Here is a 14,353-nt window from a genome sequence, read left to right as displayed (position 1 = left end):
GCCTCCAAACACCCATCCACAGAACTGCCTTCAGCTCCCAACAACGAGTCACATAATAGTGCATCCCGCACAGCTGGGAGAGGGAGGAGGACTGTGTGTGCCGCTGCGGGGTCATCTCAGGACATGCGGTGAAGGTGAACAGCCACGACCAGAGACAGAAGAGCAGGGGAGAAGGTGCAGCCTTTCATCAACAGGAGGAGAGGAACACAGACACGCTTCCTTCCAGCCATGGACATAATGGAAACACCAGTCATAACCACCACATTCTACCTCTGGGGTGACAGAAAGGACTTTTTTGTTTTTGAGACGGAGTCTCGCTCTGTCTCCCAGGCTGGAGTGCAGTGGCACAATCTCAGCTCACTGCAACCTCCATCTCCCAGGTTCACGCCATTCTCCTTCCTCAGCCTCCCAATCAGCTGGGACTACAGGCGCCCACCACCACGCCCAGCTAATTTTTTGTATTTTTAGTAGAGATAGGGTTTCACCGTGTTAGCCAGGATGGTCTTGATCTCCTGACCTCATGATCTGCCAGCCTTGGCCTCCCAAAGTGCTGGGATTACAGGTGTGAGCCACCGCACCCGGCCAATTTTTTTTTTTTTTTCTTTTGAGATGGAGTGTAGCTCTGTCACCCAGACTGGAGTGCAGTGGCACGATCTTGGCTCACTGCAACCTCTTCATCCTGGGTTCAGGCAATCCTACTGCCTCAGCCTCCCGGGTAGCTGGGACCACAGGCACACGTCACCACGTCCAGCTAATTTTTGTAAGGAACGGGGTCTTTCTATGTTGCCCAGGCTGGTCTCGATCTCCTGGGCTCAAGTGATCCTCCTGCCTCAGCCTCCCAAAGTGCTGGGGTTACAGGTGTGACCCACCATGCCCAGCCTCCTGATCTTTAAGTATCACTATACACTATGGTTACATTTTCTCTTTGGTGTAACAAAAGCCTTTCCTACCTCTTTCCAGTGAAAAGGCCTGGAAATTATGACCAGCCCTGTGGTAATGAGAACTACCAGTGCCCCAATTTCAGTTCAGAAATACCATTTCCTGCTAAAAGGAACCAATATTCCTTGGAGAACCGGTTGATTCCAGATATGGACGATGGAAAAAAAAAATACTTGCTCATTTCAAGCCCAAAACTTGAGAATATTCTGTTGTACCAGAAAGCAAGAAAATGAGGCCAGGCACAGTGCTCAACACCTTTAATCCTAGCACTTTGGGAGGCTGAGGCAGGAGGATCACTTGAGCCCAGGAGTTCAAGACCAGCCTGGGCAACATAGCAAGACCCTGTTCCTTACAAAAATTAGCTGGATGTGGTGGTGTGCGCCTGTGGTCCCAGCTACTTAGGAGGCTGAGGCCAGAAGATCACCTCAGCACAGGAGGCAGAGGCTACAGCAAGCCATGACTGTGCCGCTGCACTCCAGCTGGGGAGACTGAGTGACACTCTGTGTCAATAAAAAAAAAAAAAAAGACAGCAAGAAAACAGACGACTGAAATTTAAGTTTTAAAAAATTAATGTCTGCCTCTGTAGACTGCTAGGCAACAATTCATTATTCTGAACACTTCTATATTGAGGGAAAGATTTAAGCACTTATACATTCTCCTGTTTTTTCCTGTGTGAACTATACGTCAAAGAAACCAAGTATGCGAAGAAAAGCTCTTTTTGTTCTTTACGTACTTACTTTTTAATCATCCCAAAGGGCCGGGATTACAGGCATGAGCCACCACGCCTGGCCTTTATTTCATTTTAATGAAATAAAGTGGTATAATTTTCCTTTATAATCATGGCAAAAGGTTACACAGAACAGTCAGTATGCTGAATCAGCTAAAAAAAAAATATAAACTTTTCAGCCAGGCATGGTGGCTCATGCCTGTAATCCCACAACTTTGGGAGGCCAAGGTGGGCGGATCATGAGGTCAAAAGACAGGAGATCGAGACCATCCTGGCTAACACGGTGAAACCCGTCTCTACTAAAAATATACAAAAAAGTAGCCAGGTGTGGTGGCGGGCGCCTGTAGTCCCAGCTACTTGGGAGGCTGAGGCAGGAGAATCGCTTGAACCTGGGAGACGGAGGTTGCAGTGAGCAGAGATCACGCCACTGCACTCCAGCCTGGGCAACAGAGCAAGACTCCGTCTCAAAAAAAAAAAAAAAAAAGTAATTTTCAAACTCATAAAAATGTCTTTAAACATGTGCATTATGCATGTGTCCCCACCCAGGGCATATGCCCCCCGAGAGGGAGGAGGGATTGCTCAGCATACTACGGGCTCTGGGCGATGTGCCTACCAGGCACATGGATGTCAGCAACCGGACCCCTCTGCCAGGGCTGTGAGAATGGGGGAGGCTGTGCATGCTTGTGGGGAGGGAGGGTATGAGAGATCCCTACAACCTGCTGCTCAGTTTTGCTGTCAGCCTAAAACTGCTCTAAAAAATAAAGTCTGTTTGAAAAAAGACTCTTAGAATTAAATCATTTAGGAAATTACAGGTACGGTCAGATAGGTCTAAGAAAGGCTAGACAGACTTTCTTCTGTGAAATAGCGCTTCAAAACACAAACCTCAGCTGGGTGCGGTGGCTCACGCCTGTAATCCCTGCACTTTGGGAGGCCGAGGCGGGCAGATCACTTGAGGTCAGGAGATCAAGACCAGCCTGGCCAACATGGTGAAACCCCACCACTACTAAAAATACAAAAATTAGCCGGCATGCTGGCGGGCGCCTGTAGTCCCAGCAACTCAGGAGGCTGAGGCAGAAGAACCGCTTGAACCTGGGAGGTGGAGCTTGCAGTGAGCCGAGATCACGCCACTGCACTCCAGCCTGGGCGACAGAGCGAGACTCCATCTCAGGAAAATAAAAGAAAAAAAAGATGAGTCTTGACCACATGACTTGTAAGTAGCAAGCTGTTAGAGCAGGAAAACAAAGGCTCACCTCCACAGCCCCCGGGGCGGGGAGAAGGCGTAGCACCTGACCTGCGGGTAGGCGGCTCTGAGCATGGTGGCCAGCAGGGCGGCCGCCCCGCCCCCGAGGCTGTGGCCCACGATGACCAGCCGGTACTCCTAGAGGACAGACAGCAGAATGAGGTGAAGGGTAAAAACAACAGCTCCAAAGAGGACAAGGACAGAAACGTTAACTAAGATCTCACAGGAGCAATGCTGAAGGCTTGGCTCAAAATCCCGTCGTTGATGAGTCGTCGGTAAACGTATCTGGCAGCTTGAGAAATACCCTAAAAACACAGACAAAGAAGGTGGCCATTAATCCTCAGACAAGGCAGGCCCAGCAGAGACTCAAAGATGGGATGACGCTGTGCACTGATGTGTGAGTCTCTCCTGGGATCTGAGATTGCAGAATCAGCAGCCACGTCCATCGTGCATGGCTGTGCTCCTGGCACCTTGCACAGGGCCTGACGTGAAGCAGGTGCCAGGTGTGGTGGTGCATGCTTGTAATCCCAGCACTTAGGGAGGCCAAAGCAGGAGGACACTTGAGCCCAGGAGTTCAAGACCAGCCTGGGCGACATAGTCTCTACTAAAATAAAAATACAAGACCAGCCTGGATCCTGACTCTACTAAAAAAAAAAAAAAAAATTAACTGGGCTTGGTGGCGAGCGCCTATGGTCCAGCTACTCGGGAGGCTGAGGTGGGAGGGTCGCTGGAGCACATGAAGTTCAGGCTGCAGTGAGTTATCATCGCACCACTGGGCAGCAGAGAGACCCTGTCTCAAAAAAAAAAAAAAAAAAAAAAAAAAAAAAAAAAAAAAACACCAAAACAACCAAACATCCTTCCACAGATACGTTTCTGTGGCTTTTTCTGTAGCTACACCGTTTTGCGCTGTGTGAACATATCACAATTTACTTCAGCCAAGTTCCTACGGCTGCTCAGATTTAGACTTTTTACATAACATTTAAACATAAAGTTCTACAGCTGCGCCAAGTGGCTCACACCTACAATCCGAGCTATTTGGGAGGCTGAGGCAGGAGGATCACTTGAACGCATGAGGTTGAGACCAGTCTGGGCCACATAGCAAGACCCCATTTCTCTAAAGCAACTACAAAATCCACGAAGTTCCGAATCAAAGACACTGATAAGCATCCACTGTTCCTGCAAAGGTAAAACTAAACCATCAGAAGTGAGTTTTAGGGTGGTCAGGTTTGACTTTAACTTCAAAAAGTAAATAAAATTTTATGTATTTATTTATGAATGAATGAATGAATGAATGACAGTCTTGCTCTGTTGCCCAGGATGGAGTGCAATGGTGCGATCTCGGCTCACTGCAACCTCTGCCTCCTGGGTTCAAGCAATTCTCCTGCCTCAGCCTCCTGAGTAACTGGGATTACAGGCATGTGCCACCACGCCCAGCTAATTTTTGTATTTTTAGTAGAGACAGGGTTTCACCATGTTGGCCAGGCTAGTCTCGAACTCCTGACCTCGTGATCCGCCCGCCTCAGCCTCCCAAAGTGCTGGGATTACAGGTGTGAGCCACTGTGCCCAGCAAAAATTTAAAATTTTCTAACATATACATCTGTCCTCTGAAACAGGCTTCTTGAAAATTAAGCAGGTGGCTCATGCCTGTAATCCCAACACTTTGGGAGGCTGAGGCAGGAGGATCACTTGAGCCCAGGAGTTCAAGGTTACAGTGAACCATGATTGCACCACTGCACTCCAGCCTGGGTGGCACAGTGAGACTCTGATTCTGAAAAATCATCATCATAAAAATAATAAATAAAAAAAATAAAGCCATTCCCTACACGCAGTTAAGCCCTCAAAAAATTTTTAAAAAAGAAAAGCAGTGCCAGGGAAGAAATCACCCTGTCAATGAAAAATATCTTCAAAATGCTTCCTCAGTGTGCTCCTGTGCTGGGCTCGGAGAAAAGCGGGCCTGGCCCCTGTCCCGTGCAGCTTCGATTCTAACAGGACGGGGTGGAGGAAATCCCACAGAAGATGGGAGATGGTTTTTGATCATCTCTAATGCAACTACAAGTTTCTTTTTTTGTTTTTGTTTTTTGAGATGGAGTCTCGCTTTGTCGCCCAGCCTGGAGTTCAGTGGCTCAATCTTGGCTCACTGCAAGCTCCACCTCCTGGGTTCACGCCGTTCTCCTGCCTCAGCCTCCTAACTAGCTGGGACTACAGGCGCCCGCCACCATGCCCAGCTAATTTTTTTGTATTTTTAGTAGAGACGGGGTTTCACCGTGTTAGCCAGGATGGTCTCCATCTCCTGACCTCGTGATCCACCCACCTCGGCCTCCCAAAGTGCTGGGATTACAGGCGTGAGCCACCGCACCTGGCTGCAACTACAAGTTTCTAAGAATTAAATAATTCTGCAAGTAGAATGCTGAACCCAGCCATCATATAAGAAAATTTTTAAAAAGGCTTCAACACTCTGTGTGCATTCAGATGGCACTTTCTTTTTTTTTTTTTTTGAGACGGAGTCTCGGGTTCAAGCAATTCTCCTGCCTCAGCCTCCTGAGTAGCTGGAATTACAGGCACTCACCACCACACCCGGCTAATTTTTGTATTTTCAGTAGAGATGGGGTTTTACCGTGTTGGCCAGGCTAGTCTCAAACTCCTGACCTCAAAGTGCTGGGATTACAGGTGTGAGCCACTGCACCCGGCCCTGACAGCACTTAACAAATCACCAGATTCCCTTTCTCTCTCCTGCAACGGCAGGATGCAGTCAACTCCAGGCCACACTCACTGGGCACCTACCCTGTGGCTGGTGCTGGGCAGGCAGAGCCCAGCAGGACGTGGACTAAGCTGCTGCTGGCGAGCCTCCCCGGCGCACATCCAACAACAAACGCCAAAGCCCTTTCGGCCACACAGGTTTGGAGTCCGATTACCGTGGACAGCGTCAGAGCCAAACTCAGCGTGATTTGGCACAAATGAAGCCAAGAGGACAGGACAGGCCCTGAGCGGCAGCCTTCCCGACCCAAGGGATGAACTGTCACTAAAATATGAACCCAGCACGTGGGGGCCTCAGCTGCCAGCCAGGCCGGGGATCCTCAGCTTGTGGTCACATAAAGCCTTTGCCTGAGCAGATCCACGCAGGCCAAGCCCCCTGGCCCCTGACGGGTTTCTGGGGCATCTCTGTACTAAGGCTTACAGTTCCTCCTTTCCTCACACACGCCCAGTAACGGTCAAACTGGAGTCTTTTGTGAACTGGCATACAAAAAAGACAGCAAAGGGCCGGGCGTGGTGGCTCACACCTGCAATCCCAGCACTTTGGGAGACTGAGGCAAGAGGACTGCTTGAGCCCAGGAGATTCAAGACCAGTCTGGGCAACATAGAGAGACCCCATCTCTACAAAATAAAAAGTAGAAAATTAGCCAGGCATGGTGGCACACGCCTGTAATCCCAGCTACTTGGGAGGCTGAGGTGGGAAGATCACTTGAACCTGGGAGATGGAGGCTGCAGTGAGCTATGATCACACCACTGCACTCAAGCCTGGGTGACAGAACAAGACCCTGTCTCAAAAACAAAAACAGTCCAGGTGCGGTGGCTTACGCCTGTAATCCTAGCAATTTGGGAGGCTGAGGTGGGTGGATCACGAGGTCAAGAGATAGAGACCAGCCTGGCCAACATGGTGAAACCCCGTCTCTACTAAAAATACAAAAATCAGCTGGGTGTGGTGACGTGCGCCTGTAGTCCCAGTTACTTGGGAGGCTGAGACAGGAGAATTGCTTGAACCCGGGAGGCGAAGGTTGCAGTGAGCTGAGATGGCACCACTGCACTCCAGCCTGGACGACAGAGCAAGACTCCATCTCAAAAAAAAAAAAAAAAAAAAAAAAAGAAACAGGCCAGTGACAAAAGGACAAATCCTGTACAATTCCACTTCTGTGGGGTTCCCAGAAGAGACGACTTGTAGAGACAAAGTAGAACAGAGGTTCCCAGAGGCCGTGGAAGGGAGGAAGCGGAAGTGAGTGGGGATGGGTTCAGAGCTTGTGTTGGGGGTGTGGGACTGGACACGGGTACACGGCACTGTGAACGCACTGGATGCCCGGAACTGCACACTAACGACCAACGAACAGTGAAACTGACCAATGTGTGTCAGGAATATCTCACCACAGTTACAGGAAGCCCCCAAAACTAGAAACCCCCACCCCTCTATTCTGGGCAGGGGGTTTTCATTCCTTCGGGAGGAGCTGAGGCAGCCTCACACCCATAGCACAGTGAGCATGAAACCGTGAGCCTGGCACCGTGCCATCTGCCATCTGCCATCTGCACAGAGAACATGTGAATGACCCGGCAGAGTGCCCGTGGGGTGGGCCTGCCTCCTGAGGGCCTGGTGCGCACTCTCTGCTGCTCTGAGCTTTGATGAAGCTGTTCTTCACCATGAGAATGTACTACCTGAATGAATTCAGAGGCTGGGTGTGGTGGCTCATGCCCGTAATCCCAATACTCTGGGAGGCTGAGGCAGGAGGATTACTTGAGCCCAGGAGGTCAAGACCAGCCTGGGCAACACAGGGAGACTGCCTCTCAGAAAACACACACAGAGAGAAGGAAAAGCCACAGAGATGGGCTCAAATGCCCAACCTGCTAGTTATTCCAGTAGCCACGTGACTTTGGGCAAGGCACTCACTCTCTCTGAACAGGCTTCTCTCTCTTAGAACAAACGAAATCCCACAGCCTCCCAGGGCTGCTGTGAGAATCAGTGCAGAAGGAACAGGCAGCACGGGAGGAAGAGGCAGCGCGGGAGGAAGAGGCAGCGCGGAAGGAACAGGCAGCGAGGGAGGAACAGGCAGCGCGGGAGGAACAGGCAGCGCGGGAGGAACAGGCAGCGCGGGAGGAACAGGCAGCGAGGGAGGAACAGGCAGCGAGGGAGGAAGAGGCAGCGCGGGAGGAAGAGGCAGCGCGGGAGGAAGAGGCAGCGCGGGAGGAACAGGCAGCGCGGGAGGAAGAGGCAGCGCGGGAGGAAGAGGCAGCGCGGGAGGAACAGGCAGCGAGGGAGGAAGAGGCAGCGCGGGAGGAACAGGCAGCGCGGGAGGAACAGGCAGCGCGGGAGGAACAGGCAGCGCGGGAGGAACAGGCAGCGCGGGAGGAACAGGCAGCGAGGGAGGAACAGGCAGCGCGGGAGGAACAGGCAGCGAGGGAGGAACAGGCAGGGCGGGAGGAACAGGCAGGGCGGGAGGAACAGGCAGCGAGGGAGGAACAGGCAGCGCGGGAGGAACAGGCAGCGAGGGAGGAACAGGCAGCGCGGGACGAACAGGCAGCGAGGGAGGAACAGGCAGCGAGGGAGGAACAGGCAGCGCGGGAGGAACAGGCAGCGCGGGAGGAACAGGCAGCGCGGGAGGAACAGGCAGCGCGGGAGGAACAGGCAGCGCGGGAGGAACAGGCAGCGAGGGAGGAACAGGCAGGGCGGGAGGAACAGGCAGCGAGGGAGGAACAGGCAGCGAGGGAGGAAGAGGCAGCGCGGGAGGAACAGGCAGCGCGGGAGGCACAGGCAGCGCGGGAGGCACAGGCAGCACGGGCTCTGTGCAGTCCCTGGCCCGAGGCGCCCATCTGCTGTGTGGTCAGCGTTCACAGGAAAGACACACGAGTCCGCGCTCATACCTTGTGTGCCAGGCGGTCCTGCACCTCACACTCCACGTCCAGCACCTCACTCTCCGCTGACAGGTCCGTAAGGACATCCTGTAAAAAGGGCGTTGCAGAAGCGGCCGTCAGCCTGTGATGGGCAGGGTGGGAGAATGACAGGTGGTCCCTGCTCCTGACACTTCTGTGGAGGATGGCGGGGATGGCACCGTCTCCTAGTTCAGTCCTGGGACTGAACCCTAAACTAAAGAGGGAAACCCAACGGTGGCTCCTGAGGGCCCTGATGGCACGACCAACTCTGGGCCAGGCATGAAGGGTGGAGGGGACCATGGAGTGTGCCTAAGACACGCCCTGCGCCTTCCCCATCACACACACATATTCTAAGGACCCCGTGGCACAGAACCTGTACCAGGGTTCTGAACAAAGCCTGGTTCCCATCCTCAGGAGCCCCGTAACAGGTGAAACCGTGGAGAGGAGGAGGCCTAGACTAGCACCGCAGCAAGGGCCAGGCGGTGCCGAGTCAGAGGATGGGGCACAGCCCAGGCACAGGGGCGGCTCCCTGGAGGAGGTGACGCCACAGCCAGACCCGAAGGAAGAGGTTGTTGTGAAAGCAGAGAGGACAGGCGGCGTCCTCCCCACAGGGGCAGCAGGACCCGCTGGCTGGGGCCCTGGGCACGGCTCCACACCAGCCATATTTGAAAAGGTCCACAGGCGAGAGCTGTGCTGCTGGGCTGGAGGCCCCGGCACCAGCGTCCAGGCTGCGGAGTGGGCATGGGGGAGGCTGCTGGGTAAAGCACCCAGAGCTGTGATAAGAGACACAAACTTGATGTTAAAGACAGTGGGCCCAACCATAGAAAAGCGCAAAATCACATCCTCTGCAGCAACGGATGCAGCTGCAGGCCATCATCCTCAGTGAATTAACGCAGACACAGAAAAGCAAACACCGCATGGTCTGATGCGACAGTGGAAGCTCAACATTGGGTATTCATGGACACAAAGAGGGGACAATAGACACTGGGGCTACTAGAGGAGGGCAGGAGAAGGAATGAAAACCTAACCACTGGGTACTATGCTCAGTACCTGGGAGACGGGATCAACAGTACCCCAAACCTCAGCGTCACGCAGTATACCCAGCTACAAATCTGCACGTGTACCCTCTGAATCTAAAATAAAAGTTGGAATTAAAAAAAGAACATTTAAAGATAAATCAATAAAGGCAATGGGAAGCCACTGGAGGTATCTGAGCAGGACACTAAGATCCGATCCGTGTTCTAGAGTGAGTCCTTGGTGGACAGGACAATGGACAGACGCTGAGGTGAGTGGATGGCTACAGCCCAGGAGTCCAAGACCAGCCTGGGCAACATAGTGAGATCCTGTCTCTACAAAAATAGAAAAAATTAGCCGGGTGTAGTGGCACATGCCTGTATTCCCAGCTACTTGAGAGGCTGAGGCAGGAGGATCACTTGAGCCCAAGAGGTGGAGGCTGCAGTGAGCTGACTGTACCATCGTACTCCACCCTGGGCAACAGAGCGAGACCCTGTCTTAGAAACAAACAAATAATCAAACAGACTGGGCAGATGAGACTAGACAAGGATGGAGATGGGAAGCTAGAGGACTGGGGCCAAAAGCGGGGCCATGGCGCTGGAAATGGAGAGAGGGCCACATAGGCTGGGGCAGGAAGTTCACACACAGCAGACAGGGCGCACAGAAACCACAGACGACGCCACTGCTTCTTTTGAGACGGAGTCTCACTCTGTCGCCAGGCTGGAGTGCAATGGCGCAATCTCAGCTCACTGTAACCTCCACCTCCCGGGTTCAAGCAATTCTCCTGCCTCAGCCTCCTGAGTATCTGGCCTCAGCCTCCTGAGTATCTGGGATTACAGGTTCCCGCCACCATGCCTGGCTAATTTTTTTTTTTTTTTTTTTTTTTGAGACGGAGTCTCACTCTGTCTCCAGGCTGGAGTGCAGTGGTGCAATCTTGACTCACTGCAACCTCCGCCTCCCGGGTTCAAGTGATTCTCCTGCCTCAGCCTCCTGAGTAGCTGGGACTACAGGAGCCCACCACCATGCCTGGCTAATTTTTTGTATTTTTAGTAGAGACGGGGTTTCACCATGTTGGACAGGATGGTCTCGATCTCTTGACCTTGTGATCCACCCGCCTCGGCCTCCCAAAGTGCTGGGATTACAGGTGCCACTGCTTCTTAAATGGGCAACGGGGGGATGATGGCAGAGCTGACGTGAACAGGGCGCCCCCCAGGAGGAGCAGCCCTGTGGGAAGTGTGGCTTCTCCGGTGCCTCCCGGGAGACCCACAGATGGCTCCTGAAGATGCGAGTTTGGGGTCCTGGCCCTGGACTTGGGGGGGCTACCCCAGAGCCAGTCAGGAGCAGAAGAGGGCTGAGCGCACAGGCTCTGGAGTCTCAACTCATTTTCTGGGTCAGCAGAGAAGAACGGGAAGTGAGACTGAGGAGTGGCCAGGAGGAAACCGGAATGGAGAGAAGAAAGCTTTGACAAGGAAAGCGTCGCCTGGCATCTCCAAGGGGCCCAGGAGTATGGACTGAGGAAGACAGAAGAGGGGCCACGGGCTGGGGATGGATGTCAGCAGTCCTGGCCTCACCTGGAGAACAGCAGGCCACGAGGGCCTGTAAGGATCCAAACCAGGAGCCTCCAGCGGGGCTGGTGGCCAGGGGTGTGACTCTCGGCAGCAAGACTGACTCACTGCCGCCATCTGGCTCTGGTGCAGGAATTCCCCGGGAGGGCTCCCGGGTGTGGGGCCTGGCTGGGCACAGGGAAGTTAGGCAGGAAGGGGTCAAGCAGGTGCCCTCTGGGAGCTCCTGTGGCGGGGGGGCCAACCTGCTGGCCGCTCTGCTGCTGACAGTTCTCAGTGAAGATGAAACAGCTTCATCCCTTTTTGCAAAGGGAGTATTTCCCAACCCCGGGCTCACATCCTTATTTTCTGTCCTCACCATTTTCCCCTGTGTCTCATGCGGTTACTGACGGTTTTCCCCAGCCGAGCAGCTGTGGGCTCCCGCACCCCACTCCCAGGGCTGGAAAGTCAGGTTCCAACGTTACCTGCAGAGACATGGTCCCCCTCACAGCGACCACAACAGACTCCTTCCTGTGATCCAGAGCCACTAAAAACGGCAGCTCGTAAACCTGCAGGAGCAAGAAACAAGCATGGGGCCTAAACAGAGAACACACGCACCAGCACGCAAAGTCGGAGCCCTGCAGTGTCTGCGATGACAGCCCAAGTCCTGCGGCACGGAGAGGAGGGGACACCGCCTCTCCACTCACGCTCACTACACAGTGGGACCCACTCAGGCAAGGACCAGCCTTCATAAACCATGCTGCTCTACATGAAAAAGGATCTTTGTTTTCTTAGCCTCTCTCTGACCTCCCCAGAGATTCGGAATGAACTGGCCCAGGGTGCGGCCTGGACCTCAGCAGTGTTAAAAGCTCCTCAAGAGGTTCTATTGGGCAGCAAAGTGGGAGAGCCGCCGATCTACGCCAGCAGGCCTCCCGCTGCGGTGCCTATGAGAATCACCTGGAGAGACAGCGAGCGACACTGAGCACGCAGCACTGCAGCCACGCACAGCTGGCTTTTTTTTTGAGATGGAGTCTTGCTCTGTCACCTAGGCTGGAGTGCAATGGCGCAATCTAGGCTCACTGTAACCTCCGCCTCCCGGATTCAAGTGATTCTCATGCCTCAGCCTCCCGACCAGCAGAGACTACAGGCGCCCGCCACCACGCCCAGCTAATTTTTGTATTTTTAGTAGAGATGGGGTTTCACCATATTGGCCAGGCTGGTCTCGAACTCCTGACCTTATGATCCACCCGCCTCGGCCTCTCAAAGTGCTGGGATTACAGGCGTGAGCCACTGTGCCCGGTCCACAGCTGGCTTTTGCAGCTTCTCCCCAGGTGACGGTGACCCCCCCAGAGTGCCAGACCTGCTACACTACACTACTGATGGCGCTCACGACCCAGGACGACGATATGAACCCCAGAAGGCCATGCAGCATTAATACTGAGGGATTTCACTCCTCAGCAGAAGGGCGAGGTAAGAAACAGCGCGCTATCTCTGATGAAGACATCTCTATCTTACGTGAAACCTGGGTTCTGAACCTGCACCAGGGCATCTGTGTGGCTTCCCCAGGGTCTGTGGCCCCTCTGAAATAGTACACAGGACTTAGAAGTGAGTTTGTGTGTCTATGAATTACGGGAAGAATAATTCATAACTTCCATCAGAATCTCTAACGGCTCCAGGACCCAAAAGAAGTGAAGAGCCGCCATCTGCAGCGTGCACACCTTGTCATGGAAGCTGACGTGGATGAAGTCCCTGTACTGCAGCCCTGTGGTGTGCAGGATGGAGCCGAAGTGACAGTTGAGCTGATCGCCTCCAACCAAGTCATAGTCTGTGGTTCTGCTTCTGCAGCTAAGAAGAGGACAAAGACGTTACTGTGCCGAACAGAGCCACTTAGCAAGGAACGTCCATCCTCACTGCCACGTTTTCCCAGAGACGCGAGGACCAGAGCGGACAATTCTCAGGACTTAGCCTGGCTGACATGGAATGGCTTGTTAAAACTTAATTTATTTGATCGATTGATTGATTGAGATGGAGCCTCACTGTGTCACCCAGGCTGGAGTACCGTGGCACAATCTCAGGTCACCGCAACCTCCGCCTCCCAGGTTCAGGCGATTCCCCTGCCTCAGCCTCCTGAGTAGCTGGGATTACATGCGTGCACCTCCATGCCCGGCTAGTTTTTGTATTTTCAGTACAGACAGAGTTTCGCCATGTTGGCCAGGATGGTTTTAAACTCCTGACCTCAGGCGAACTGCCCGTCTTGGCCTCCCAAAGTGCTGGGATTATAAGCGTGAGCCACTGCACTGGGCCCGGAATGCCTTATTAAAGATAATACCTCTCTGTGTACACTTCTTGGATAGAGTTCTGACTTCTGGCATCATGTTAATGATTTCTATATTCAAAAAATTCATCAACAAGGATGGGCAAGTCCCTAAAACTGAATGCCAACAGAAGTAGGTAAAGCAAACCTGTCCAAATGAACAGCACAGCCAACTCCGTAGAAAATAAATAAGAAATCATATAAGTAACTTTTGAGTACTGTGCTCTATGTTTAAAAAACAAAAAGAGGCCGGGCGTGGTGGCTGACGCCTGTAATCCGGCACTTTGGGAGATCGAGGCAGGTGGATCACCTGAAGTCAGGAGTTCGAGACCAGTCTGGCCAACATGCTGGAACCCCACCTCTACTAAAAATACAAAATTCAGCCAGGTGTGGTGGCAGGCGCCTATAATCCCAGCTACTCGGGATGCTGAGGCAGGAGACTTGCTTGCAACTGGGAGGCGGAGGTTGCAGTGAACTGAGATCACGCCACTGCACTCCAGCCTAGGTGACAGAGTGAGACTCCGTCTCAAAAAATACAATTAAATTAAATTAAAATAAATAAAAATAAAAACTAAAAAAACTACAAACAAATCGCAAACTCTACTTAGCAGATGCCCTTTTTGTAGTGGAACTGGGTACAGCAATTCTGAAACTATTTTCTTAGTAATAGGGGACTGAGTGTGGGTAACTCACGCTGATGTTGCTGGGAGCCAGGCTTCTCTTTGCAGACATGATGTGGAGAAGCAAAGAGAAACTCTGTGGCTTTGGACTAGAATTAAAAGGTATCAGGGCCAGGAGACTGACACCCATGATGCCAGCACTTCGGGAGGCTGAGGCGGGAGGATCGCTCAAGTGTTGGAGACCAGCCTGGGCCACAAAGCAAAACTGTCTCTAAAAAGAAATTTATTAATTTAAAACATTTTTAAAAATTATCTGGGTCTGGCAGT

The 14,353-nt window shown here is 52.7% G+C and overlaps 1 protein-coding gene across 2 annotated transcripts in view; it reads right to left on the bottom strand.

The window, feature by feature from the left end:
• The window catches only part of DAGLB (diacylglycerol lipase beta), a 39,487-nt gene that overhangs the window by 4,562 nt on the left and 20,572 nt on the right, over positions 1-14,353 (bottom strand). For both annotated transcript variants that reach the window (XM_019030638.4, XM_019030639.4), the window contains 5 exons: positions 12,811-12,937; positions 11,578-11,661; positions 8,529-8,606; positions 3,131-3,211; positions 2,917-3,044 (listed from right to left, as the gene is read on the bottom strand). In XM_019030638.4, the coding sequence (XP_018886183.2) occupies positions 2,917-3,044; positions 3,131-3,211; positions 8,529-8,606; positions 11,578-11,661; positions 12,811-12,937 (498 nt within the window). The remainder of the gene's footprint in view (positions 1-2,916; positions 3,045-3,130; positions 3,212-8,528; positions 8,607-11,577; positions 11,662-12,810; positions 12,938-14,353) is intronic.

The sequence above is a fragment of the Gorilla gorilla genome, chromosome 6 (genome assembly GCF_029281585.2).
Source record: "Gorilla gorilla gorilla isolate KB3781 chromosome 6, NHGRI_mGorGor1-v2.1_pri, whole genome shotgun sequence".
Taxonomy (NCBI): Eukaryota; Metazoa; Chordata; class Mammalia; order Primates; family Hominidae; genus Gorilla; species Gorilla gorilla.
This window is presented reverse-complemented; position numbering and strand designations above follow the sequence as displayed.